Consider the following 27,572-nt stretch of genomic DNA (forward strand, 5'->3'; position numbering starts at 1 on the left):
GATTACGAAATGTGATTAATAAAGTTTCTCTGCCTTTAATATATATATATATATATATATATATATATATATATATATATATTTTTTTTTTAAAGTATTACATTTTTTTATTTATTTTGCTATGCTTGAATTTCTCGTTTTAAGTTGACAACATGTAGTGGAGTATTATCCGGACAAATATGCATGTTTTGTCTTCTTCTACATTGCAAAAATACGTATAAATAAAATGATTTTGTTTTTCCATAAAAGGTATTAATAAATGACATCTCTTAATTTCTGCTGTATACTGATAATTAAACTTTTATTAAGCCAAACTACAAATCCAATTACTCGAATAATTGATGAACTAATCGTTTATTAAGATATTTGATAGCTGCAGCCCGAGATGTCATATTTCATATAAATGTTAGGGCGAGCGTCCTCATACTTTTGGCAACATATCGTGTATCAGTGTTTGTCACATTCCATACGCTGTGGTTTCTCCCCACAAACACAGCTGAGCTAGTGGTCTAGATGTAAAACCAACGCTGTAGCGGTGTATCATTTATGGAAAGCAGGAGGACACAGAAAGAGACATCAGTGACATTTTCCTCACATGCAAAACCAGCAAAAGGTAAATACTGAGGCGGAGGGATACAAACACTTGCAGAACATGGCCGTCACCTCCGTCATGTCCTCTCCTGCACACCCGCCCACCCGGGCAACGTCACGTTCTGATTGGACAAAACGCTCGCATATTGCTTTTCTATTGGCCGAGGAGTCTATCAGTCACAGGCTCGTGTCACTGACGTCGACCGTACAGCGGGTACGCTGTGTCGCCTGGTGGACAGTATAGTTCACTTCTAGGTTAAATTGACTAAAATACGGCGGGTTGATGTAAACAGAGACGGGGATTTGTGGTTAATGTTTAAGTCTTGGTAAATAAAGTCGAGTCAGCTCCTAATTGGGCGGCGGAAGGCCTATTTTCGTAGCTTGACAGCAGTGTTTCAGGGTAAGTGGAGTGATACATTTCCTTCCTGCGTCTTTTCTCGCTGTACGGTGCAGACTGAGCTTAATTTATCCATAAAATGCGGCCAGAGTAACACCTCACTATCACGTTTATTTGTCTCACACAGCCTTTGGTTAACGCATTATTACATAGGTTTAAAGTAGTGCGTAGCTGACTACAGTTTGGCTAACCGAGTGAGGAAGGTAATGGCTGTCGGTCGGGCTGGTTAGCTGGAAAATTGTGAAATGGCCTGTGAAGTGCTGTCATCGTCTCTCAGCCCTGAGGTTTTACATCAGTGTGTTTGTGATGGTTATAAATCAGAACTCCGACCTGTCTGTGGTGTGTAGTTTAGCATGTATGATGTGTGTCCTGTCAGCCGTCAGTGGGCCTGTTTTCCGTCTGTCATTATTGCTTTTAGAGTCAACCAATTTTTGTTTTTGTTTTTTCTGTGCCGACATTAGTGTTAATTTAATCTATTTAGGGGCTCGAGATTTTTTAGAAACCTTACTGAACAGCTAAATTTGTCCACAGCACAACCTCCACTACCATATGGCAGAGGTGTTCAAACTACGGCACGCGGGCCAAATGCGGCCCACCATCCTTTTTTAAATATGCCCTTAGACGATTAAAAAAAACAACAGTAGCTGTGTTTCCATTACCCTTGGACAGAGGTGGGTAGTAATGAGTTACATTTACTCCATAACATGTACTTGAGTAAATTTATCGAGGCATACTTCTACTTTTACTTGGGTAAATTTGTGATTATTTTTTCTACTTTTACTCCTTTACAATTTGAGAGCGGCGATTTAGTTACTTTTATTGTCAGTCTATTTATTTTTCAAAGAAACATTTATATCGTGCTTTCAGAAAAGCTGTTTCATTGGAAGTATTCCAAAGCATCCGAGTCATTGGTCTATGGCTCTCCTACATCATCCTATACAACAGGGAACAACCGACCAAGTGTTGACAATCAAACGTGAGAATTCCACCCATGGCAAAACATCCAGCATGTCTTAATAATGTGACCATGGCGGACAATGAGCAGCCATCGACAAGTTCGGAGGAGACTGTCCACCTCTGGCATCATATAGTCCATGTTTTTTATATGTATAAGTTCTAAGAATAGATGTTTTGATTTTGATGTTTTTTGAATAAGATGTTACTCAGCACTTGAGTAATTTTTCACTCAGCACTTTTTCACTCTTACTCAAGTAAGTATTTGGAATGACTACTTCTACTTTTACTTGAGTAAATGTCATTTACATGTAACAGTACTTTTACACGAGTACCGTTCTTGGCTACTCTACCCACCTCTCCCCTTGGAAATATGCAAAATCTTAATAGCGCAATTAAAACCGGTAACGGAAACACCTGAATTTCGATAAGACACTCAAATATTGCGAAAAGGCTTTTAGGTCTTCATAAGAAGGAATTTCAGTAGGGCTGCTCGATTATATAAAAAATGATAATCACGATTGTTATAGTCATAATTGAAATTACGATTATTTGTCGACCAAAAAGTTACTTATTTTTTGTACAAAAGAAAAAAAAAAAACATAAAATCTATTCTTTAAACAGAAATAAAATCCTTCAAACACTAAAATCAAGTATGTTCACTTTTGCACAAAACAATACACTTCTTGCACGTGATGCGTCTTTTCTCTAGGTCTTCATCATCAAACCCAAAGTGTTCCTATATAAGAGATTTGACTTGCCTTGTTTGTTTACCAAGAGTTTTTGCTGCATTTCTCCTGCCATGTTTAAAGACCATTAGCAACAACTTTCCTCGTGTTGGCTTGCAGGCGAGCTTTGGCTTTGAGAGGGGCGGGGCGGAGGGGAGGAGCTTGCATGTGTGTAGATTAAACAACTCAAAGTTAGTATTATTAACGTGTGTGCCAAGCTTTATTATTTGTAGATGTCGGAAATAGTGGGTTTGTTTTATTAAGTGAATAAAACATGTTAAAAAAAAAAAGATAATTATTATTATTTTTTTTAAATAATTGTTTTTTTTTCGATTATGTTGTTTTTGTAATTGTTGGGTGTAATAATCAAAATCATAATCGAACTTCGATTAAATGAGCAGCCCTACACAAAAGTGCTATGGAATTATTTTTCCTGCAAATACACATCACAGAACGTGACGTACATGGTCACATGACGTGATGTACTTTTTTCGAGAAAACATGGCGCACTATGTGTAAACAGAAGAGAAGACCGGGACATTTCTTAGCATTATGCTTTAAAAATATTACTGCCACATTAGACGTGAAACAATAAAGGAATACATAAGGAGGTCTTTCTGCAGCGAAGTCTTGTGGGATGATATTTCATGGGAGTTACGAGGCTCCTGCCCAAAACAACCTTCAATGGAAACACGTTCAAAGTGCAATTATAATTTGTCGACATTTAGAAATATTGCTTTTATTTTGCAAAAATCTGTAATGGAAACCCAGCTAACTATGGCAGTGGGCATTAACTGTAGAGGAATACAGAGGGAAGGAGTGACAGAATCAATTGAAAATCACAATATATTTAATACTTGTCAAAAAAAAAAAAAACGGATACAAAGAGTTATTCCTGCACAGTGTTCACTCCATTGTGGAGTTTAAAGGAAACAAAGTGGAGTCAATAATGGTACTACCACCATCTTTGCGCACACCTGAACATGTCAGTTAGGGGCGGAGTCTCACAAACCGTTACTGGTACACGCTGTAACACAGATGCGCATTCTCCCTGCTCATTGCTCTCTGGAAATTTCTGCTTCTTGGTTTGCTTTTTTACTAACCTTGTGTTGGTCAAAGTCCTGTGTGTCTATTTACTGGTTATTCCTTACCCAAACACATTTTAAAGGCATTCACTGTATCACCTGCATGTCCAGGGAAAACGTAGCAGTCCAAAGCTGCCCTTTTCAGCCATAGCAGTCAGTTGTTTAAATATTTAAGATCATGTGGTTTCAGTAATGATTTTTCAATCAGTCAAGATCTTGAAACTTTGTGTTTTGAAGATGATTTCAGTTACAGATTATTGAAGCCCATTATTCATTCATTTTATACTTCTTGATAAGTTCTGCTGTTTATTCCAGTTGTTAAGAAGACAGGCTACACGGGTTACCAGTCTATCCCAGTGCTAATTCAAACCCAGACAGTCAGAGACATGCATTCAAACTTTTCCAATGTTCAATGACATCGTGAAGAAACCAGCGTACCCGCAGAAAACACACGTACACTTGAACAAAATGCAAACCCCCCCCCAAAAAAAACAGAAACTGGGCCACCAGGTCTTGATCTTACTACCTTTTTCCACTGAAGCTGCATACATGCTGCTCTACCAAGCAACAATCCATTAATTAGATCTAGATTTCACTTTTATTTTCTGCTATTTTAAAGTACACAACTCCTTACACTTACCTACTTAACGTATGAGGAGATCCAACATTATGTACATAAGAGCCCTTTGTTCTAGCACTTCACATAACTGCAATTTTCCAGCTCTTAAGACCTCTCAGGAAAAATAATATTTTCCTACACTGGCTTGAGTGAAGACTTGCTCAGTAACCTACATAATCAGTACATCAGTATTGACTTTGAATGTAACATTCCACAGTAATTAAATTAGCAGATGTTTTTAAAAAGCTTAAATGCTGATTTTTGGCTGAAATCTCTTCATTTATTATCCTTACAATGTCCTGTAACCCCTTTAATGTTAGAGAAGTACAAAAATATAATAATAATCAGTTTATCCAGTCATATAAATTAGGCTAAACAACTGGATTTGTCAACTCCTTTGCCTGTATGTAAACTTGGGCGTGTTTTGAAAGGAGGCTGTAGTGAGTGGTGAGAGACAAACCATGTGTACTTTCAAAACACATTCATCAAAGCAGTAACACACACACACTAAATCTGATAACAAGTGTGGCTGCTGAATTAAATAAGGATCTTGGTTTGTTTATTAAATATTTAAATATGTAAAAGCTTATTTTTCATATTCCATGTTTTGCTATGTAGATAATTAACAAGGTGCTGCTAATCATTTGATGCATTTGTTGAAGTAGCAGTCTGTCAGTGACTGTCATCCATTCAGAGAATGGTAAATGGACTTGATTTTATATAGCGCTTTATCACCACACCGAAGCAGTCTCAAAGCGCTTTACATATCAGCTCATTCACCCAATCACTCTCACATTCACACACCAGTGGGACAGGACTGTCATGCAAGGCGCTAGTCGACCACTGGGGGCAACTTAGGGTTCAGTGTCTTGCCCAAGGACACTTCGACACATAGTCAGGTACTGGGATCGAACCCCTAACCTCTCGATCAGAAGACGACCCTCTACCACCTGAGCCACGGTCGCCCGTGGCTCAGAATCAAAGAAAACTTTGATTCTGATTAATGATAATATCCCATTTAAGGCAGCACCTCAACTATGTATTTGTTTGTTGGTCGAATAATCGGTTTTTAAATTGTTTATAAAAAGTTTGTGTGTATTACCCAACCAATTAATCGGCTCAACCGATTTTGATTTATCCATGTTTACTGTTTGAAATTTGAGCAACTCTTTTTTTGATATGTTTTTAACATTGTATTCTGGAAAATACAGTTTACACACATTTGTCTTTTCTTATTTATTAGTGGCTTTACAGTACTTATGTTGATAGTGTTACTAATACAAGTTCCTTATTTTAATTTAATAGTGTTGCTTCTTTATCTTTCAGTATTATTCTTTGTGTACTTTGTATATCTTGTGTAGATTATTGTTCTTATTTCATATATCAGCAATTGACAGATACATCAGCTATTAGCATTTAAAAACCAACAATATCAGTGTAGGTTGAAAAAAAATCCATATTGGTCGGGTTCTAGTGTGTATATGTGTTAGTGCGTGTGTTGCTAATATGATGGACTGGTGGCCTGTTAAGGTGCACATTAGATATACTCCATTACCTTGTGACTCTTATCCCAGTAATAAGGACGATATAGAAGATGAGTAAGGACCAAAAGATCTCGCTCTGGCATTTACCTTCACAAAGCTGTGTTTAGGTTAAGCTGAAGTAAATTATTCAATGTTGTGTTTTGAGTGGCTTATGCTTGTTAAATTAAAGCACTGATGGTGATTGTGCAGCTGCTATTTTTTTTGTGTACCCTTTCTGTGAAAAATGAAACGCTGCACATTGAGAACTAGGCCACGATAACGGCAGTGATCCACCACTATGATCCATACTTATGTCAAGTTCTTTACAACATCTGTAGGTAGTGCAGTCCAGCTGTTGAACTGCACAGAGGTATTTTGCCACTAGCTAGATTAGAGAAAACACCAAAGTCCTGCTACTGTACAGTCCTCACTAACAATTTTACAGCTGCTTAAAGGGTACCTCTATAGTCATCATTTATATAATATGCAATGTGTTTAATAGATTACCATTATTAAAAAAAACACATCTGAAGTACTTTTTTGAACTATTTTATAACTAAAAAGCAATCCACGGGGTGCAGCCATGTTCGGCCAGACGGGACGACTCTGGGAGGACATGAAAGTGATTTAAAGATGTAAAATCAACCAAGTTTTTTCCTATTCCTAGCAGCTCTACAAGGACTTCTCAAGAAAGTTACCCACTAAACCACTAGTAATATTTATGATCTTTTGATAGAGCTTGCAATTAGAATTCACTACTGGTACCCTTTAAAGAATCTCAAAGTATTCAATTTAAGTGACATTCAAGAACAGACGGATGTAGAGAATGTGATTTTCCACTTATTTCTGGTGGGGTTTTTTTTAGCTGCTGGTCTTATGATTGATCAGTCAGTTAAATTTGGAAAATAGCATGATTTCTAATATATGGTTGTAAAATTGAAGTTTTTTCTCAAGTATGTGCTTCTATTTTAAAAAATGAAACTTTTTTTGGTAATGCCTCTGATTTAAGGATTTGAGGTTTTGCCTTTGATGAAAGTAAACTCTTGGGTTTGGATGTTGATTTAAGGCCTTTGAGGAACACACACTGAAAATGCTGGTGTTTTTTTTCCATATTTCAGTCATGGTAGAATGTCGAGAAGAAAACTTGTAATTGACTTAATAGTTGATTAGAATGCTCTTTTGGGAACACAAATCTATTCATTTTTTTCCCCCAATTGCTTTACAGTCGTTTTTCACCATTCATTAAACGGCTCTGCATCAAATCAAGGCTTCACAAATGTATCAGTTTGATTCTGCTGACCGGGCGGCTCTCCATTTAACTAGGAGCTTTGAGGTTTCAGCTTGCAGTTGTTTTGAGCTTGTCTGCTTTTTATTTTAAGTGTCGGTAATGTATATTACGGTGATGCACATGATGTAACATTTTATGGTCAGGTGGATACAGAAGCTCTGGACTCTAAAAGCAAATCCAAGCAGCCTCCGGAGGTAAAGAGTAAGCAATTGAAGACATTTTAGCCATTTTAACCTCTTGTTAAGCTGGGCCAGGCAAACCGCCACACCCTCAGTCAAGTGTGAGCTAACAGCTATTTATTTGAGAGCGCCGACATTATTTATTGGCGAGCACATTTTCTGCTAAAGGTCACTGCCACTAATTACACTTCTCCAAAACTGACATATGCAAATCGTAAGCATGATTGCACTGTCCTTTTGTAGAAGAGTATTCCGGGGTTGCTAAACCATCACTCAATTGAATGAGTTAAATAACATGTGCAGCGCTTCTTTTTATGGACAAGTCCTAGTCTTCTTAAAAAAATGAAGGCAGACCTGCTCCCTCCAAAATTCATTCATCTATCTATATTAAAACTGTTTCAGAAACTGTCCTTTACCTTATTGTCTTCTGACTCTCCAAGTTTCTGCCGATTTGGCTCCCAGCATTTCTCAGTGCAGGCCTGAACGTAGATCTAAGACTATACTGAGCGGTGACCTCATTATTTTTGTGGCCAACTCCTAATTGAGCCATCATCGCCTTGAGTAGGAAGAGAAGGGATGAACACGTAAATTGCAGCAATGAGCGAGCTGCTGTGCAGTGCAGTCAGAGAAGATGAAGGCTAGGCACAAGCCAGAGTAGGAAAAAAAGCAACATTTATCCATCTACCAGACAATCACTTATAGAAACAGGTATATAATAGGCTGCACTGCCTGCATTTGTTATGAAAGGGCCCAAACATTGCATTATCATTACAATAAGGAAGAGCAAGAGGGAACTCATGAATTGAAACCCAAATTAAAACTAGAACTAAATAGTAACCTGTATGGAATAAGACAATAAAGTACATAACAAGTGTATACTCAACTATATGTGCCTTTTTTGACATGAATGACTTCAACCATGTACCAAACCAGTTAAGTTTTCAGTATATTAACACTACATTGTCTTCAGGAAATTGAAAATGTCTCATTCGAATTCCCATAATCACTGTTTTCATCAATCAAAACACTAAATCTACTCCGAGCTGCTCTTGCCCTGGAGACTGAAGTCATGTTGATTAGGAAAAGATAAGTATAGGATTATATTATTATTATTACCAAATATTAGGGTTCATGGGCTATGAAAACAAGATCAATTATGTTTTCCACAACAAAGAGTTGATTCCAACAACAACAGCAGCTTTCAGGTATTGCATGGAGTGATTGTAGAGATTTAGCTGCAGTAGCAGTCAATGGTTTATTTATTTGGGGTCATGTTGTTTTCAATAATGATTTCTCAATGACTCAAGATCTTAAAACTGTGATTCAAAGACAAGTTCAATTTGGTTCCAGTTGTTTAGTATTAGTAACATAGATTAATATGTTAAGTTGATGTTTTGTTTATCTCCTGACATTTTTTGACGGTCAACTGCCAGTCTTTGTCAGAGGAGTTCTGCTGATTTGATCAGTCGAAACAGGAGTTAAAGCTAGGGTAGATGATTTCCTCTAGATACACTTTTTAAGTTTTTGGTTGAAATTGTCTTTATGTCCTGACATTAATTAAGATCTTATGTACTCTGAAAAAGGAACGAAGAAAATCTGTCAAATGTAGCAGCTGTAAATCTGTAATAACTTCAACCAATGGAAAAAAACAAACTGTCTCCTTGCTCGTTCTCGATCTCTCACATGCACAGGCTCACACTGAAGCCCATCACCGCCGACAGAGTTTTTAGTCACGTTTTTTAACATATATAATGATAGAGTTTATTGTTTACTTACTGCCGAATGAGACAAAGTTTCAACACAATACCAGTGAAGAGCTGAGCTCCTCTTGTTCAGCAGCTGTGCGCGTGCATGTGAGTGAGACGGAGCGGAAGTGGGGGGGGATGGGGGGGAGGCGAAGCTGTCGAGAAGCTACATTAAAAATCATGCAAGCTTTTGAAAGTCACCTACCCTACCTTTAAACATTTCCTGAAAAACCTTGTCTGAATAAACAAAACCTCAACTTAACATATTAATTAAAAAGAAGAAAAAACAAATCTCACTGGAACTGTAACATAGATTCATGTTTAAGGAGAAATGGGGTTCAGTCTTATGATTATTTGATTTCTTAAGAGCAGCTTCCCTTTTTTGCTCTGTTTGCATCAGTCACACTCACAATGTGACTTTGGTGTGAACTTTGCCTGCTGCCTGTGATAGAGCACAGGGCAGTGACCTGGGTTTTTTCCCCCTAATACTGTCTACCACCAGTGTCAACTTAATGTCTAAGGATGCTACTGAAGCGACAGAGACAGTCTTTGCTCTGCAGAAACTGAGGGATGCTGTAGTGTTGAAACCTAGCCTGGTTGAACTAAAACAAGAGGCTATAGTGCAACGAGCCAACACCTGCTTTGTTCAGAAACATTAGCGATGGGCGATGTCCTGTTGCAGTGTATCACATCAGAGCATCTTTACACATAGTTGGTCAGCCAGGGTGTAGGAGACATTGAAAACACACCATCTGCTCTTAGTGCAGGTGCTCACCATAGAAAGTGCAAACCACAGCAAACATTTACCTCAAAGAAAGTTCAGTTATACACACACCATCTTCTTATACATTTGATGGATTCCTTCCATCTTCCTGCTTAATTTTCAAGTTGGAAATGTGTTAAAATGGGGGAGACCCCATGTGCTAGTCTGCTGCCACATTTTCATTTTTTCCCTCTGACTTAACGACAATCCACAGGAAAGTGCAAACGTGGAGTCAAGGCGCAGCACTGAGTCTATGGATAGGAAAAAATAGTGGGCAGAGTGGGCGTGTACTTTGGAACTGAAGTATTATGAAATGTTTGTTAAACCGACCTTGTTTAAAATGAAAAAAAAAAAACAGAGAAAATAATCTTTCTTTCATTATGTTTTCATAATTTTGACTTCCTTTTGGCTCTCTCTCTATGTTGTGACAATGACAATATGCCTGATATTCCAATAAAAACAACAACATTTCAACTGTTGTATTCAGTTCCTAGCTTTAATCATGTAATGATGACATGAAAATGCATTTTTTTTAAAATGGTGTCTGAAGGAACTGGAATGATGTATAATTATGTTGTATTGAACCAACAAAGACTTACCAGCCCAGCATGCCCTTGGTATATTTTATTAGTTCTTAAGATCATATCCAATTGTGAACAGAAGTCGATCAATAGTTAAAATGAGCATGAGGAAAAAATAAGCTCAGTGGAAAAGGATTTCAGATGTGGTGGCAGTTCAAATGGCCAAAGACCTGGTCCCATACATATATATGATAAAAAACAACACATTTTAAATATTGTCATTTATTATCTTTAGTAGATATATACAGTAAATGGTTTATTTATCCTATGTTGTTAGATATATCCATTACATGATGAAACCATATTTTTAAAAATGAACTCGTTCTTTTTTCGACTCGAATCTGGATTTTAATTTTAAATAAAATCGTGCTGCCTTACTCTCATGAATGAAGCCCATCTGAAGGCTGTGACTGTTGTAGTGTTCTGATACCACTGCTGTGTAGCTTTATCACACCAAAATAAACATAAATGTGTTTTTGAATCCATTCCTTTGACAACTAAGCTGTTATGCGTACTATTCTATCCAGAGGTCAAGTAACACAAACGTATGAAGATCTAATACTAGTCAGAACATCACCACCATAATGTCGCTGAATATCCTTTTATTTCTATAGTGATAAGCACTGAAATAACGCCGTGGAGGTGTTTTCGTCATTCATTGCCGCACCGCAGCCTTGCCACATGCGTTGCGTCAGCACGGCACCTGGCTGTGTTTAATGAATTGTTGTGATTAATATATGAGCCACTGCGCAGGGCGACTGAAGGTAAATCACAGCTGTGGATTTCCTGAACGCTCTCACAGCAGGCAGGGTGAGTACAGCTGTAAATGTGACTACAGTGACAGTTACTACACACAAGCATGTCGGCGCTTTCTACGTATGAGAAAGATGACATTGGAAGACCTTAGCGAAGTCTCTACTTTAGATGATGAAATGCCTGTGAATGGATTACGTAACGGTCTAAAATCCATGGATTTGAGCTTGAATTGTCAATGATTTTGGTTCCATGTTTCACTTTTGCATGTCAATATATTATTGTCTTCACAAGACAAATATGTTCAAGACGACTATCAGTTATAGTGGCACAGTATGGGAAGAAATAGAGCAGTTATTCTCAACTGGTGGGTCAAGACCCAAAAGTGGGTCGTGGACATGAACTGGGTTGGTCGCAGGCAGCTGGTCAAAAATAAATAAATACTTAATGTCTCATGTTGGACTTGTCTTTTATTTTGAAAGAAACTTTTTTTTTTTCACAGGCATACTGTGAAATGCATTTTGCAAGGAAAAATATATAGATTTATGTTTTAAAAAAGATTATATGTGTGTTTTCAACATCTATTTTTGTAAAACTAAATTTGGTTGGTTGAATTCTAAAAAAAAGTCGGACCCAATGACAAAATGTGGGTCCCAGGGTGAGACCAGTTGAGAACCAATGAAATAGAGTATATATCTATTTGTAAATCATCATATTTCATATTTTTTAAAGTGAAAACAATCAGTGCCATTTATAATGCACTTACTCTGAAATTGTAATCAATAATGTCCTTTTGAAGCAGGTGTTACTTGATCTCGCTCCCTTTGAATCCGTTCCTAAAGGTCCTCTGAGACAGTTTTTTTTTTTTTTTACTGCAGTCTGCTCTGCCTTTCCTTTAATGTAAAAACCACATTTATTCCAACGTTGGCACTAAATTGCTATAAAGGGGCACTGAAGTGTAACGCATGTGGAAAAACATGCCTGTTTTCTTGTATATTGTGATGACTCAGATGTTGAAGTGGTTAGTGTGTTGAGGTTCAACAAATCAGCTTCACACAACTAAATATCACTTAAGTGACTCAGTGTCTGGCCTGTAAAACGGGGGACAAATGGAAAACAATTCACTCAGGTTAAGGTGTAGAGTCTTAGCTTTAGTTGCCTGTATGTGGTTCGAAATCTGTTTTATCCTACAACGTTGATCTCTAGTGCAAGTTTACATTTTTTATTGTTAAAAAAAAAAAAAGCAATAATTGTAACACAATAGATTTGATAATAGAGTCTCGTGGTCAATTGTTGTAAGTTTAAATGCCAAACAAGCTGTAGAGGAGTCAGGCAGTTTTTACAGGGGTGGCTAGACTGGGACCATTGCTCAAACATGGGTGGCACAGAAACTGATACCTTATGTGGCTTTTTCTTTTCAATGTGGCAAATTGCTGCGGTGGCAGCAGGAAAACATCTGCCCTACTCACAGTGAATGTAACCCACAACTACATTTTTTTTTTGTATGTAACTGTCTGTGTAATACATTGTAAATATTCAGTATTATCGCTGGTTTTGTGTGGTTTATGTGGTGACTACATGGTTCTTAAAGTTGTAGGCAAACACTGTCGCCATATTGGCAACCATAAGATGCATTGACCCCTCTATAGGCTTTGGAGTGAACTGTATGATTGTTTTTAAGTCTTTTAATCTATGTAATATTTTTATTATGTTTTTTTTAATGATTATTCATTTATTATACTCTCAAACACATTTTGTGAAGTCGTGTTACTTTACTTAATATGAAACATGTTAAAACACAAAGTGCTTTACAATAGAATAACACAAGACTAAACAAATATGCCATAAACCAAAGAGAACCAAAAGTTTTTACAGACATGAAATGTGGTCACACTCAGTGTTTAAAAGAACATGTTTTAAATATTTTAATTCATTATCTTTAATAGATATATACAGTAAATGGTTTATTTATCCTATGTCGTTAGATATATCCATTACATGATGAAACCATATTTTTAAAAATGAACTCGTTCTTTTTTCGACTCGAATCGAACCAAAGAGAACCAAAAGTTTTTACAGACATGAAATGTGGTCACACTCAGTGTTTAAAAGAACATGTTTTTCTTTTTGTGACTCTCATCAGGTTTAATCCTGTGATTGTGCAGTGGGTAATTAATATCTCGTTAATTGAAATCTCGTTCTGTCTTGCAGAAACAAAAGGACTCCCCTGTCACCGCTGAAGTTACTGAGAAGATTTACTCCAACTGTCCTGAAACAAATGATGAACTGAGGGCTTTATCCACCTACTGATCTCTGCTCCTGATCGCCCCTCTCTCTCTCTTTCTCTACCTGGCGGTAATAGAAGTCGCTGCCTCGTCGTTACCTGGACAGGGAAATGTGTGTGCGCCCGCTTCCTGGGATGTGTGACTGTGTCTGAGAGTTTTTGGACTGCACTTTCTCCCTTCACCTCTGAACTGAGAGACACTCCTCGTCCTACTGAGCAACTCTTTTGGCTTCATTACATTAAAGCATCATGGGCAGAAAAAAGATTCAGATCCAGAGGATCACAGACGAGAGGAACCGACAGGTAAGTGTTGGGAAATAATCTCACTGTATCTAAATAGGTTAATGACCAGCACCTAGGGCTGGGCGATGTATCGAGATTCAAGATATAATTGTATGTGTTTTATTGTGGTGAATGTGTTTTATTTAGGTGAATTATATATATATATATATATATATATATATATATATATATATATATATATTGTTTTGGAGTCGCTGCTTTTACTACTTCTCAGAACAGCATTAAAAAGCATTACTAAGTGCTTTAAAAAATTTGCCTGTGTGGCATTTTGCATCAGCAAATTTCACCCTCAATAGTCTTTCTGGTAAGACTATTTGAATTTAAAATTATTGAGATTTATATCTTATATTGCCATTTTGAGAAAAAAATATTGAAATGAGTTTTGGTCCATATCACCCAGTCCTACCAGCACCTAATCTACAATGAATGAACGAAGGTTAAAATATTCAGTGTTCTTTTTCATATGCATTCATACAGTGTTTTTTAAAATGACTACTTTTCCAACGACTAATTGAAAAAAAATCAGGACATTTTAAGTAGAAACTCAAAGGCCAACACATTGAACGTCACCTGTACCATGACATATGTAAACAATAATTAACCTAAATAAATAGGAATTACAAAATAGGTTGTTTATGACAAGTCCAAAAATATATTGCAGAAAGTTATTCAAGTAAGTGGTTAGCTATTATCAATGTAAACTGTAGATTCTTAAATATTCCAGTTCAAAGTGACTTCTAGTGAGTATTTGCGTGACAGTGTAAATACAAGAGAAAGGATTCAGAATGTTCCAAAATATACGTTCACCAGCTTTTCAAGGTCAGTGTTTCTGTTTATAGGAGCCCAGACTAAAGCTGAATATTGAATCATTGATTGCATATTCCTTTCACACTTGCACGCTAATAGCTGAACTTTTATGTTTAGTGGTTAAACTGGAGGACAGCTTGCCAAACTGTACACATTTGTGCACCTCCACTTCAGTGAAGAATGCAGTGTTGTACTTCACTCTATTCTGTAGAATGCATTTTCATTCATTTTCTCATCATGCAGTGGTGAATCCTTGGTGCCAATATATCAGTGGAGTCTTGGACAGGGAGGGGTCAGGTACTCCAACAATTGTGCTCAGCTCCACATTGATTTGGATGATCAAATGGAAATGTGCTTCAATTAATGCGTATGCACAGATTCATACATCTGAATACGTTTGAATGTACACATTTCCTGGATATAAATGTACATAATGTCCCTGCTCTTTGACCTGTAATACTGGAGCCTAAACCATGGTGTACAATAAACATGCGTATCTTAAGATTTTGTGAGAAAAGCCTTCTCAAAAAAAAACCTTTTTATATATACAGTATTTCTTTTGATATCATACGCAGAAAAAAGGAAAAGAAGAAATTGGCTATAGAAGAAAACAGTTTTGAATAGATTATTAAATCACTCGGTCAAGATAAGAAAACCCTGCAATTACTCCAGATGAATGATGTTAATGGAGCCAGCCTTGAACTGATTGGGATGTGCTCTAAGAAAGTGATAAAAACTATCCTCTGCATATTTTTTAAAAAGCTCAGTGAGTGCATTATGCGCTACGTGCCATCATAACGCTGCGATAAGCACTCAACAGATGACGACTGTCGCTTTGTTTCGCTGCCACTCTGATCCTTTTGGGAGTAATTACTAATGTCATTCTTTTTTGTCAAGTCTTTGTGTCACTGCTGGGTCGTGACTTTGGTTTGGCTCCTTAAGTGTTGATTCCACTTCCTGACTGGCACTTTGTCTCTCAGACATCTTTTTTTTTTTTTATCAAGTCTCAGCGACTCCAAAACCAACTGTCGACAGAAATTTGCTCTTTTTTTTTTTTTCTGTGTTCCCATGTGTCGTCTGCTCTTCACTGCTAACGGCTGCCGTCGTGTCACTTCACGGTAATGAAGTGACGATGAGCCTGATTTGTAACAAAAAGCTCCCTGTTGAGCTTCTGCTCACACCATCAGAGAGAGTTCTTATGTTCAAACATCTCATCTTCACTTGAGTGGATTGAATTTCTCTTGGATAATATTATATTGATTGTTGTTCCTCCTTTACTTTTTCTTAATGTATTTTATTTTAAATCAGTCAATTGATATAACCAAAAGGAGAATTTGAAAGACCAATTTTTTTATTGACTTTTTTTTAAATGTTTCAGTAAAGAAGTTTAATAGTCTTTCCTCGTCGTCTTCCTCCCAGGTCACATTCACAAAACGAAAATTTGGCTTGATGAAGAAAGCCTACGAGCTGAGTGTATTGTGCGACTGCGAGATCGCCCTGATCATCTTCAACCACGCCAACAAGCTGTTCCAGTACGCCAGCACCGACATGGACAAGGTCCTGCTCAAATACACAGAGTACAACGAGCCCCACGAGAGCCGGACCAACGCTGACATCATCGAGGTAAACCAGACATGATGGAGAAATATCAGAAGGATAACAATGAATAATCGCAAGTCTTTGGTGTTTAAAACATTTTTCTATCTGACTGGTATGTTACACTGTAACAGAAATGAGTAGACCCCCCTTTGAAATTCATATTTGTGCGTTTCATGTCATCTGATTAAAAATGTTTCTAAAATGATTTAATATTACCTCATATTCTCCCAATAACCAAGGATGAGATGCTAAATCACCTCCTCCAGTTAAGACAAAGTGGGACAATATCTTGCGCAACTGGTATGGATTATAAACCATATATGATGTAGATTGTTTATTTATTTATTAAAAGATGTCATAATGATGATTGTGATATATTAGCTGTGTGGTTCAGTTTCAGTCGGGCAGTGGCACTAAAAAGGAAGTCTAATATTTTTATTATTCAGGTACAAGCTTAATAAAGCATTTTACAGAGTGTAAATGCGAATCAATTTAAATTTAGTAAATATGATGATGATGATGATGATGATAATAATAAATAAATAAACTAAGATTTATTTTTTGTCTTTTTTTTTTCCTTTTTAAAATAATGTATTGTATTGATCCCTTTAACACAATCACGTGTATTGTATCATGAACTCAGTGTATCGTCCCACCCCTACTATCTACCCTATACTTATGGGTTGTCAACCAGATGCTGATTTTTTTATAGTTATATTCAGGTTTTCATTCATTTATTTATATTAGCTTCCTTGTTGATGATACATTTATTCTTGTTGTTGTTGCCCCAGGTGGTGTTGCTGAAATATCCATGCTAAAGTTAGAAATGTACAGATGTGGGCCATGACAAAAATATTCCTTTTATTTTCATTTCTAAATGGAGAATAATTGAGCCCTTATTCATTTATTAGCAGCTCTCTATGTCTGCATCTCTCACTTCCTGACTGGGTTCTCACTCTCTTGTTTAGACTTTGAGGAAAAAAGGTTTTAACGGCTGTGACAGCCCGGAGCCGGACGGCGAGGACTCCATTGACCAAAGCCCTCTCAATGATGAAAAGTATCGTAAGACCACAGAAGACCTGGATGTTCTCTTCAAACGCTACGGAGTGAGTTTTTATTTATTTTTTACATGCAATCTTAATGTATATCGTAGAATGGATTTTACAATACATAATACAAATTAATTTAAAGTTGTTGAATGAAATGCTGTAATAGAGTGACGTTATATGGAGAGGTGTTAAAATACGTAGATGCAGAAGATGAGACTGGACGTTTATTTATATATTTATGTCAGCCGTGCTGTTTGATGGTAATCAAACAAAGCCTGGATGGATTTATTTCAACTTCAGCCAAAAATCAACAATAGAAGTCTTAATACACTCAGAATAAAGGTATATGTCTTTAAGTGTGAAATAAACAAACCGTCCTGAATTTGGCAGCAGTCAGCAGCTCCGACCCAAACCTTCACCATGCCAGTCACCGTCCAGGCGTCCAATCAGAGCACGCTGCAGTTCAGCAATCCCGGCAACGCACTGGTGACTACCTCCTATGTGACCTCCACTTCGCTCACCGATACCCACCTCCTGTCGCCACAGCAACCGGCGCTTCAGAGAAACACAGTGTCTCCTGGGTTGCCACAGCGACCGGCCAGTGCAGGTGAGAGAACAATCCCCGGTCAGAGTATAGGTAACTAGATTCATGAGTGTGGTGGGAAACAACGTGTATTTGATTTTTATGTGAAGCACAGCTGATGTTTGGGTTTGTTTTCTTTTGCTTTCACTCACTGATAATTATACCTTCCAATATCTGTAAACAACTTTAATTGCCGTTATTAGCTGCTCCATACCACACACTGTGCTAATTCTTGCACTATGCTCTCTTATTTCTTATTAGTATTACTTTTAATAATTTGATAGAGAGTATTATTTTTAGGAAAGGGCAAATTTAAGTAATTTTGTAAGCATTTTCATATAATCATGTTTTTCAGCTGTGACATTCTGAAGATTTGTGTGCCATTATGTTTGATTATTTAGTTTGTTTGTTTTCTATCATCGATAGGCGCCCTCCTTGGAGGTGACCTGAATAACTCAAATGGAGGATGTCCGAGTCCAGTCCGTGAGTATTTTTACCCTGATTTTTATGCTTTGCCTGTTTTTTTGCAGTGTCTTCACTGAGGATTTCTTTCATTATCTGATTGGTATAAAATAATGTATTTCCTTCTCTGCACAGTCTGTGATAGTTTCCTAGTAGTTGATGCAACCAATGACATCAACAGAAATGCAGAGGATTGATTCCCAGCTTATTGTCATCATAGATCACTGTGTAAGATGGGAACTGAAGTCAGATGTTTTTTTCCTACCACTATCGTGCAGAGTTTTTTGGGCATTTGATTAAAAAATTAATACATTTTGTGGAGCGTCATGTTTTCAAAAGTGACGTTAAATGATCTCTCAGAGATTGAATGCACAACCTTTGCAGGGTGATGTAACCCTCCTCTCAGGCCTCTCTGTCCACACCTCGCTGCCTGCTCTCACCTGTTTGATTTTTCTATTGATTTCTGTCCACTCGCACCTTGGTGTCCCCGCAGCTAATGGATACACCAGTGCCAGGGCCTCCCCAGGCCTCCTCACAGTTTCCAACGGCAACAGCCTGGGGAAAGTAGTTCCGGCTAAGTCCCCACCTCCGCCTCCAAGCCCCCAGATGGTCAACAGCCGCAAGCCAGACCTCCGTGTCATCACCTCACAGGGTGGAAAGAGCCTGATGCAGATGGTGAGCTTAACTAGTCCCAGTTTGATGAATGCGTTTACTCTGGCTGGGATGATTATACAGAGTGGTGCCATGATACGCGCCTACATTGTAGTACTGGGAATACTAAACCTGTAGCATTACATATGGACACTTTTCTTATTCTGTATGGCCAAATGAGTTATTTTGTAGAACAAACATGTTGCAGAAGGTACTGACGTTTATGTTCAGAAAATGTACCTTTCAGATAACACAAACTATTCCCAACAGATGCCACTCAACATTAATCAAAACTACTGTTTCCAATTCTTCATTATAAAAGTAATGCTAATGTATTTTCCTAACCTTTTGTCTGTTGTGGACCAGCTTCTTCAGGCAATGTGTCTAATCAAATGCAGTAAAGTAAAAGAGGTGTGAGCACCAAAGTGGAAGTGAGAATTTTTCAAAATAAAATTACTGAAACATATTTTAAAATCTATTTTTTTTTTCAACCTTTTTTCTGTGCAACCTGGTACCAAACCGTCCACGGACCGGTACCGATCTGCAGCCCGGTAGTTGGGGACCACTTGGTTTAAGAGGTGGAGCCAGAGTAGTGAGGTTCATTGGCTTCTTCATTCAGATGAGCTGTGACACACAACAACATCCTGTAGAGATTAAGTGGAAGTAAATTTTTAAAAACATTTAGTTATATATGCAGAATGTTGCACGTGTGATAGACGGATGGACTATTTTATTTATTTGCCATTTTTACTTTAATCATGGATGTGCAATGTGGAATTCAGCATTTGAGGCTTTGAAGCTTTGATTTGAGACACTTGTTTTTAAATACATTTAATGACTATTTTGCAGCTCTTTCACTCTAACAGCTAAGCTAACACATGGCTAAGTCTCTATGAGCGCACGTAGGTCCTTTTGTCACTGTTGTGTGAGGAGTTGTAACCCTCTCTGTTACCACCCTTTGCAGACAGAGGATGAGCTGGAGTTGGTAAACGAGGTGATTTTTTTTCTCCTCACGTCAGTCACTGGCATGAGTTGATACAGATCGACGGTCCACACATGATTATCATGAACACAGCACTCGACAGAAGTCCGTCATTTGTTTTGGTCTTGCTCCACCAACATTCTCTCAGGACGGTCTTCAGTTTGTAACTCCGCCCCCCCACCCCTGACTGCATGTGGTTCAGGGCTCGTGGATGTTTGATGTTGTTCAGGCATCAGGATAATGAACAGCGGTTGGTTGATAAGTTGTAAAGCATAGCTCTGACTGACCTGCTGCAGCGACCTTTAACGAACCGTCAGTTTTGGGTCAGGCCTTTTCACCTCATCATATGATGTCACACAGAGCATGGGTGTTTCTTCACTTAGCATTGTGGTGCCAAGCACTGCAGAGCATGTCACACTCACACTTATTCATTCTCACCATCCACACTCAAACCTGAGATGTTGACTAACTCGCTGGCTTTACATTAAAGGCATTTCCCTCAAAACTTTTCCTTCTGCCGTGGCTGTATATTTAAATTTAATCTATTCAGGTGAAATTTAGGATCAAATCAAATCCGATTTGTTTTCCATTAATTTTTAATGCCATTTTTCTTTTTAAAAAACAAAAATATTTAAAAATCAAATCAGAATGTAATGCTTTTTCTGCTTTTAAATCAATAAAACAGGCCGATGACAGTTTGTAAACCTTTCCTGAGACTTTTGATATTTATTATGCCTTGATTACTGTTTGGTTCGTCCTCAAGCAGAGAATACTCCCATTATTTAAGCTGCAATTTCATTTCTTTTAGTATGTTTAAACAATAGCTGTCCCTATTAAACAGGATCCTCTAAAACTCTGATAAGTTATCAGACTGTGCAAATCAATGTAAATGTGATTATTATTCAGAAATAAAATGTGGCAAATTAGATTTAAAAAAGAAGAGTTTTACAAATGTCAATTGCAACAAGTGTGCTTCAATTAGTCTTGAACATAAATAATCACGTCTTTGCTTAAGTTATGCTATTATAATGATGTGATTTAATAAATATTTACTATACACAAACATGGCTATAAGCAATTGGGTTGAGAAACTGAGCTTCATAACGTCGGCTGGTTTGACAGCGAGTGGGGCGAATCAGGCTCTCATTTTTTTGCTGCTGGTGGCTTTTGTCGTTCGGCCTCTTTTTCTAATTCCCCTCAAAGTCAACCGGCAAGATTCTCCTTTTCCAGCGAATAGTGATTAATTTTCATCACTCTCAGCCCGCCACGCTTCCTCCCTTCCTCACAAAGGCAGATAATTGAATCTAGCTGTGCTCTCTGTAAATTCAGCATTACAGTCGTGGCTCGAGCCGAATGTTTCCTCTCAGGATGATCAGCCTCAGAGTAGGAGACTCATTTCAGAGAAGAATTACTGCCTCGCTGGCCTTTTACATACTTTTATATGAGATATAATTTAGACTGGGGCTGTGTCCCCTCACGGATTTGTCTACTTTACTGCAGCTACATAATAATCCAACCTCTCGGCTGCAGCACAGCACATCTAACAGCATCAATGTCAAAGGCTGACCACCTTGTCATCTGGTTTCTTTAAATGATTGCTCAGTAACAACTCGCATTAATTTACAGGGAACTCTATATTTATCTATCATATATATATATAAACAAATACAACAGTAGCATCTTCAATCTACTTCCTCAATTATCTGATTAGAGACCTTTCTATGGTGAAACTGTTTTTATATCATCTGTTAGGGTAATTGCTTTCCGTGTCTTTATACACCTAAACAGCCATACTATTATGACCCTTGATGGGTGAATGTAGCTTAGATACAGCCCTCTACACTTCAGGTAGATGAATGGTCTTTGTCACAGAGCAGAAATTAAAAGGACCTACACATCATTAGACTGGGGGTCATAATGTTATGAGGGTGTGATATTGTAAAACAATGTGTTTCCATGACAACTGCACAATGCAGCCAAAGGAAGTTTAAAAACCCAACTTAAATTAATGAATGAATGCTCAAAGTCCTAAAATATATTGTGATTTTGTATTGTGATGTAATTTTAGCAAAGAAGGCTTTGACTTCTTGATTGAATAGAATAATATTACATTACATTTTACTTAAATGCACAATGGGATTATTTGCACAGAATAAAACTTAAGATACTTTTAACCCACAAACCTCTACTTCTTTTTGTTTTGCATACGTACCCCTGAGTCTTACACAAACTGCCTTTAATGTAACTCTAAAGAAGCCGTTTTTGATGCCTGCCATCAAGAACCCAGTAAATCCACCCCTGATTCTGAGATTTACTTGACATGGGTACATCACATACAAGTCAGCCATGTGCACATCATCATTCCAAGCATGCCATGTTACATTTGTGATCAATGATGATTTTACTTCCATTGCTGTGACTAACGTGTTTTTCCTTCTCTGACAGAATGCACAGCGGCTGGTGGCCGGAGCCCAGGTGGCACAGACCCTCACCACCCCAGTGGTCTCTGTGGCTACACCCAGCCTGCTGGCACAGGGGCTGCCCTTCTCCGCCATGCCCACTGCATACAACACAGGTAAGTGAGACGCAGCGCTCGCCTTTCTGTATCTCTGAGTGTACTTGGGTGTCACACCTGTTGAATCAGGTGTCGCCAACTTTTCTGCAACTGTGAGCTACATCATAGGTACTATATAGTCCGAAGGGATACCAGTTAGAAAAACACTTCCTAAATACTAGATTTTCCTGGTTTCACTTTAATTGCAGGTTATGATAATAAGGAAGATGACTAGCAGTAACTTAAAAAGGTTGGAGATGTTGAAGTTTCAACTTCAAACACTATATTTCCCTTAATTAATGTAATTGTTTCATTTTCATTAAATTTTATAGAAAATAGATTTTTAAAGATATATCTTTAATGATAGATTGGTAGTAAGTTATATATAACATGCCACTGATCATACACGAGATCTGAAACACTTAAAAACATTTGTCACAATGTTTCAGTGAAAATAAACCTTAAAAGTTAAAACTTTATCAGCAGTATTTAGCTTTACTGACTGCATACAGTATATCATATGTATTTATCCTTGTGAGTTTGAATCCTGGTAAATAAATCAGATTTTAGATGGAGCTCATTAGTGAGCCTGAGGGCACCTCACATGGTCCATGCGGGCTACCTGGTGCCCTCAAGCACCGTGTTGGTGACCACTGTGTTAGAGTATGGCTCCTTTTGTTACCAAATAGGTTAGTTGAGAAAAAAATGCAAATTATAGGCTTTAGGTGACATCGAGGGTAGCTATCGCTTCCAGTAAAAACTGTTTTTAATCAAGGACTTAAATCTGCATCTCAGTAACACAAAAATGCTCTCCTCCTCTTCCATATATATATATATATATACACACAAACAAAAGCCCAACCTCCTCAAGCACCAAATATCCTCTTTGTCAGATATTAACTGGATCAGTGATTGTGATCATGGTACTATGATTGTTTACATTTTAGAAGCTTGGAAGAAATTTCAACCCCGATTATTAACGATATAGTAGGTCCAAATGTATGGGCACCTCCATTTTTTAATTTTTTATATTTTTTTTTAAATCACAAATTAATGGCAATACAAATTTGATCCTAATAAAACTTGGGATGGTATTTAAGGAAACAACCCGACATAATTGAGTAAAACTTCCTAAAAATCGGTCATTTACGAACCAAGATATGGATTTGTTGAGAGATAAGGATTATTTAAACTGATCCAGAATTAGTATATTGATATGGATCCCCTCCAAAATTTGGTGAATTTTTTCATGTCATAAGGTCATAATGCTGTCAAGATCTGTTTAGTAAATTTGACATAATCCTACTAACAGACAAACAAATAAATAATCAGCTGTAAAAATATTAGCTCATTTGCGCAGGTAAAAAATGACACTTTAAAAAAAGAAAGTAGTGTAAAAAATGTGCCTATGATTATCAACAGGTAATTAAAAAGATGACAGCCTACCATTCACCTTCAGCACTACAAACCCTGTTGCTAGTAGTGCTACAGAGAGGATAGAAACCAGTTTATAGTTAACTTCATAATCTTTTCTGCTTCTGTTTTCTCGCCCCTCTGTCAGATTATCAGTTGACCAGTGCAGACATCACTGCTCTGCACGCTCTGGCGTCACCCGGTGGCCTGTTGCCCGCAACTGTCTCTACATGGCAACAGCAGCAGGCCGTTAACCAGCAACCACAGCAGCAACAACCACAGCAACAAACGCAGCAGCAGCAACAGCAGCAGCAACAACTTAATCTTGCATCACTCAGCAACTTGGTGTAGGTTTTATTTTTCCATTCCTCCTCAGTGCTGGTTCTTTTTTTGGTCAATGGTAAAGGTGGACATGCTGGTAACTTTAACGCTGATAACTGACTTCCCTTCCAGCTTGCATGTTCTCCATACCATGACCTGAAATGCAAGCAATTCACATTCCTTTTTTAAGCAACCTGATCTCTCACCAGCATCTCACCATTTCAGCCTCCTCATAACATCAATCTGAACTCTACTCAGTGATTCTGGAGTTTATCTGTGCAATAGTTTGACACTGTAGAATCAAAATGATGCAGTATCTGATCAATCGTCCAGAGGATTAGTTCACCATCGAGGTTCCTTGTTGACTCTTTAGTACAGGGTGTTAAAGCTCAGTCCTACAGGGGTGCAATGCTGCAGGTTTAGGGTATTCAGAGTTATAGAACTGCAGCAGTAAATGCTGCAGTGTGTTTTGACAAGCATTCAACTTTAATAGGAAAGGTTCCTAAACATCAGCTTTTAATGTGAAATTCTGCTGGAAGTCACACCTAACTGAATGAAGGTGCATTTGTTGACATCTATTCACTTTTTTCAACCCAAACATGGTTAAGACAACATGTACACATCACTCTCCTTAAAGTTTAATGACATTTTTTTTTAATGAAAATACAAAAAGGTAAACACAGATTAGCCATAATAGTTAGTGTTAGCATCGATTATAATGGTTGATCTGTGATTTTTAGATGTGCATATTACTTTACATTACTGAGATACTCAGTTTGTTAAGAAACAAGTATATACAGGAGAGAATGTACACACACTACTACAGGGTCCCAAAAAGTTACTTTACGATCGTCTTTCAAAAATTAAGACAATTAATGGGTTTCATTCTAATTTTTCACCTTTTTTTTAACCAGAAGAATCTCATTGAGATTAAGAATCTCTTCTTTTCTAGAGAGTCCTGGAAGCAGTTAGGTTTAAAGGACTTGCTCAAGGTCCCACAGTGGGTTTGAACCAGCGACCCTCCAGTTACAATCCCACTTCCTTCTGCATTAGGAAGTGGGCTTGTAACTCATCTGATCCTGAGCGTCACTTTGAATTTTTTGAAATAATACTGAACTTTATTTGTGCACAGAATGAAACCCAGTACATAAATGAGTTGTTTTTTAATCACTAAAGGTTACATATTATTAATTGTTTTCCAAGGTCTATTTTGAATCTACCTTATTCCTGACTGCCCTCGAATAGATTTGAATGTGGACCAACTTTAATGGTCATAAATGCTTTTTCTGCGTATTATTTAGCTTTTCTTTTTTTTTTTTTACATGTCCCTTTACATTACTAGCACCTGTGAAGAGGAATAAATAATATTTTGAACGTGACACCAGGATAAAGCGTTTGGATCAGGGAGGCTGTGAGTTTAGCAGGAGGAAGCTCAGCGAATGTGGTTGAAGGATTTTAAGAAACATCAGTAGAATATTTTGTTTAATTTAGTGGAGCACGGTGGTGACAGCAGACGGCTTTCATTTCAGACTGATATGTTTTGTATATTTCCAATAGTGACAGCCATGGGGACTATGATTACATCATGGTGCAATGTGAGCTGTATGTGTTAACTGCACATTTCTAGTTAAACTGTGTGTGTGTGTGTGTGCGTGTGTGTGTGTGCAAGTGGTGAGGTGTGTGTGTCCTTGTCTGGGTTGGTGCTGGTGCTGGAGGTTTTTTGGGGGGCGTGGCAGCATGACCAGCAGACTTTAAGTGTGTTCTCTCCTCTCGTCCACAGCATGTGGGGCGTGGACAAACAGAGCAGCGAGCTGTCTAGCCAGATGTCCAGTCTGGCTGCCAATCTAAGGTGAACAGCCGCTACAAGTGTGTGCGTGTGACATGTCTTGGCCTTGACTGTAAAAGGGGAGGGGCTTCAGTTCCCTGTTTAAAAAGGCATGCAACAGGAGTTTAACTCGGTGCTGAAAACCAGCCTTTTCTTATAAACATGGTTAATACAGACCAGGAGAGTTTTCCCAGATTAGAGGTTGTTGTTTTTCTTTTTTTTATGTTGCAAATTTCAAGGTAATTAAGTCAATATACGTGGTTATCAGATTTAATAATTCACACACACACATATATATGATAAATAATTAGCTGTTACAGTCAAGATTGAATAAGCAAGACTGTTTCTAACCCTTTTTTGTTCATGATTCACATATGAACAAAATGTATGTACATTACAGAATGGAATGCACATGACACTGTCACTGTGTTTTTCAGTTTAACTTCCTAAAGGTTTACATTAAATACATCGTGGCTCAATGGACTTTAACTTTGCCTTTTATAGTCCATTTCAAGCTTGGAATGGCTCATTAGATTTCTTTATATTTGCTCGATTCACACAACCTACGATGTGTTACTTTTTGTTATTGAACCAACGCACACTTTAATATGATTTCTCCTGACTTGTGAAATCTATAAAATAAAAACTGTTAATTTTACAGCCCGATTGTGCTGCTTTTTATTTTGTGCTTGGATTGTAAAAACAAAATGTTTGTGGACTAAATTATCATATTTAATAACTTAATACAGTATTGATTTGTTCAGTCCACAGTTGCTTACAGTTTGAAACGATAAAGAAAATAATAACATTTAGGAATATAAATATAAAAAGAGAAAAGCACCAAAAGGTTAAAAAAAAAAATAGAAATCATAAATCATCTTATGTTTCAGGAAACAAATCTCTTTTCTACTCGTGCTGTAAGGCAGGAATCCTACGTATTTTGGTCTCTCGTGGCCTCTGTAGCTCCTCTGTCAACTGAGCTGTGTGAGGGGTTTTTTTTGTGTGTGTGTGCGCGTGCTTGAAACTAAAGTAGATTCTTTAAAGGCTGAAGCCTCTTAACATTATTGGTGGAGAATCTACAATAATGTTTTGCCATTTCTCCTCACATGCCTTCTGTTCCCTTTGGTTTGGGCTCCAACTTTCTGTTGTCTTCCCACAGCGTTGGCTCTCCGTCCAACCTGCTCTTGGGTAGAGATGAGTGGTTGGGCCGGTACTGTATCACACTTCCTTTTTCCTGTGTGTGTGTGTGTGTGCGTGCGTGCGTGCGCTTTCTGCTGCTCTCTCTGTTAGCATGTGGGCTGCTGCTGTCTGCAGTCAAACAGGAAGGAGATGTAGTGGTTTAACTCCGTGTTCTCTCACCTCCAAAAGTTTCTGTTGGTTTTTGTCGTTTCTCATCACAGCTGATTCACCGCACACCGCCCTGTCACTTCAGTCATCTCATGCGTTTGTGGCTGATGTGTTTGATCTACTGGGAGCAGCTTTGGGATTTTTAATCCATGTACTCTTCGTTCTATAAACCAAATCATTATAACA

At 37.7% G+C, this 27,572-nt stretch overlaps 1 protein-coding gene across 6 annotated transcripts in view; it reads left to right on the top strand.

Annotated features, from left to right (window-relative positions):
* The first annotated feature begins 779 nt into the window (after nucleotides 1-779).
* The window catches only part of LOC114471925 (myocyte-specific enhancer factor 2D homolog), a 32,198-nt gene continuing 5,405 nt past the window's right edge, over nucleotides 780-27,572 (top strand). The window contains exons 1-12 of one of the 6 annotated variants that reach the window (XM_028460911.1): nucleotides 780-991; nucleotides 13,418-13,793; nucleotides 16,020-16,223; nucleotides 17,168-17,305; nucleotides 17,639-17,855; nucleotides 18,258-18,314; nucleotides 18,787-18,968; nucleotides 19,909-19,938; nucleotides 22,372-22,501; nucleotides 24,042-24,240; nucleotides 25,995-26,063; nucleotides 27,199-27,249. In XM_028460911.1, the coding sequence (XP_028316712.1) occupies nucleotides 13,740-13,793; nucleotides 16,020-16,223; nucleotides 17,168-17,305; nucleotides 17,639-17,855; nucleotides 18,258-18,314; nucleotides 18,787-18,968; nucleotides 19,909-19,938; nucleotides 22,372-22,501; nucleotides 24,042-24,240; nucleotides 25,995-26,063; nucleotides 27,199-27,249 (1,331 nt within the window). In that variant the 5' untranslated portion in view covers nucleotides 780-991; nucleotides 13,418-13,739. The remainder of the gene's footprint in view (nucleotides 992-13,417; nucleotides 13,794-16,019; nucleotides 16,224-17,167; nucleotides 17,306-17,638; nucleotides 17,856-18,257; nucleotides 18,315-18,786; nucleotides 18,969-19,908; nucleotides 19,939-22,371; nucleotides 22,502-24,041; nucleotides 24,241-25,994; nucleotides 26,064-27,198; nucleotides 27,250-27,572) is intronic. The other 5 variants (XM_028460912.1, XM_028460915.1, XM_028460914.1 and 2 more) reach the window with 5 other exon arrangements.

This window comes from Gouania willdenowi, chromosome 11, assembly GCF_900634775.1.
Source record: "Gouania willdenowi chromosome 11, fGouWil2.1, whole genome shotgun sequence".
NCBI lineage: Eukaryota > Metazoa > Chordata > Actinopteri > Blenniiformes > Gobiesocidae > Gouania > Gouania willdenowi.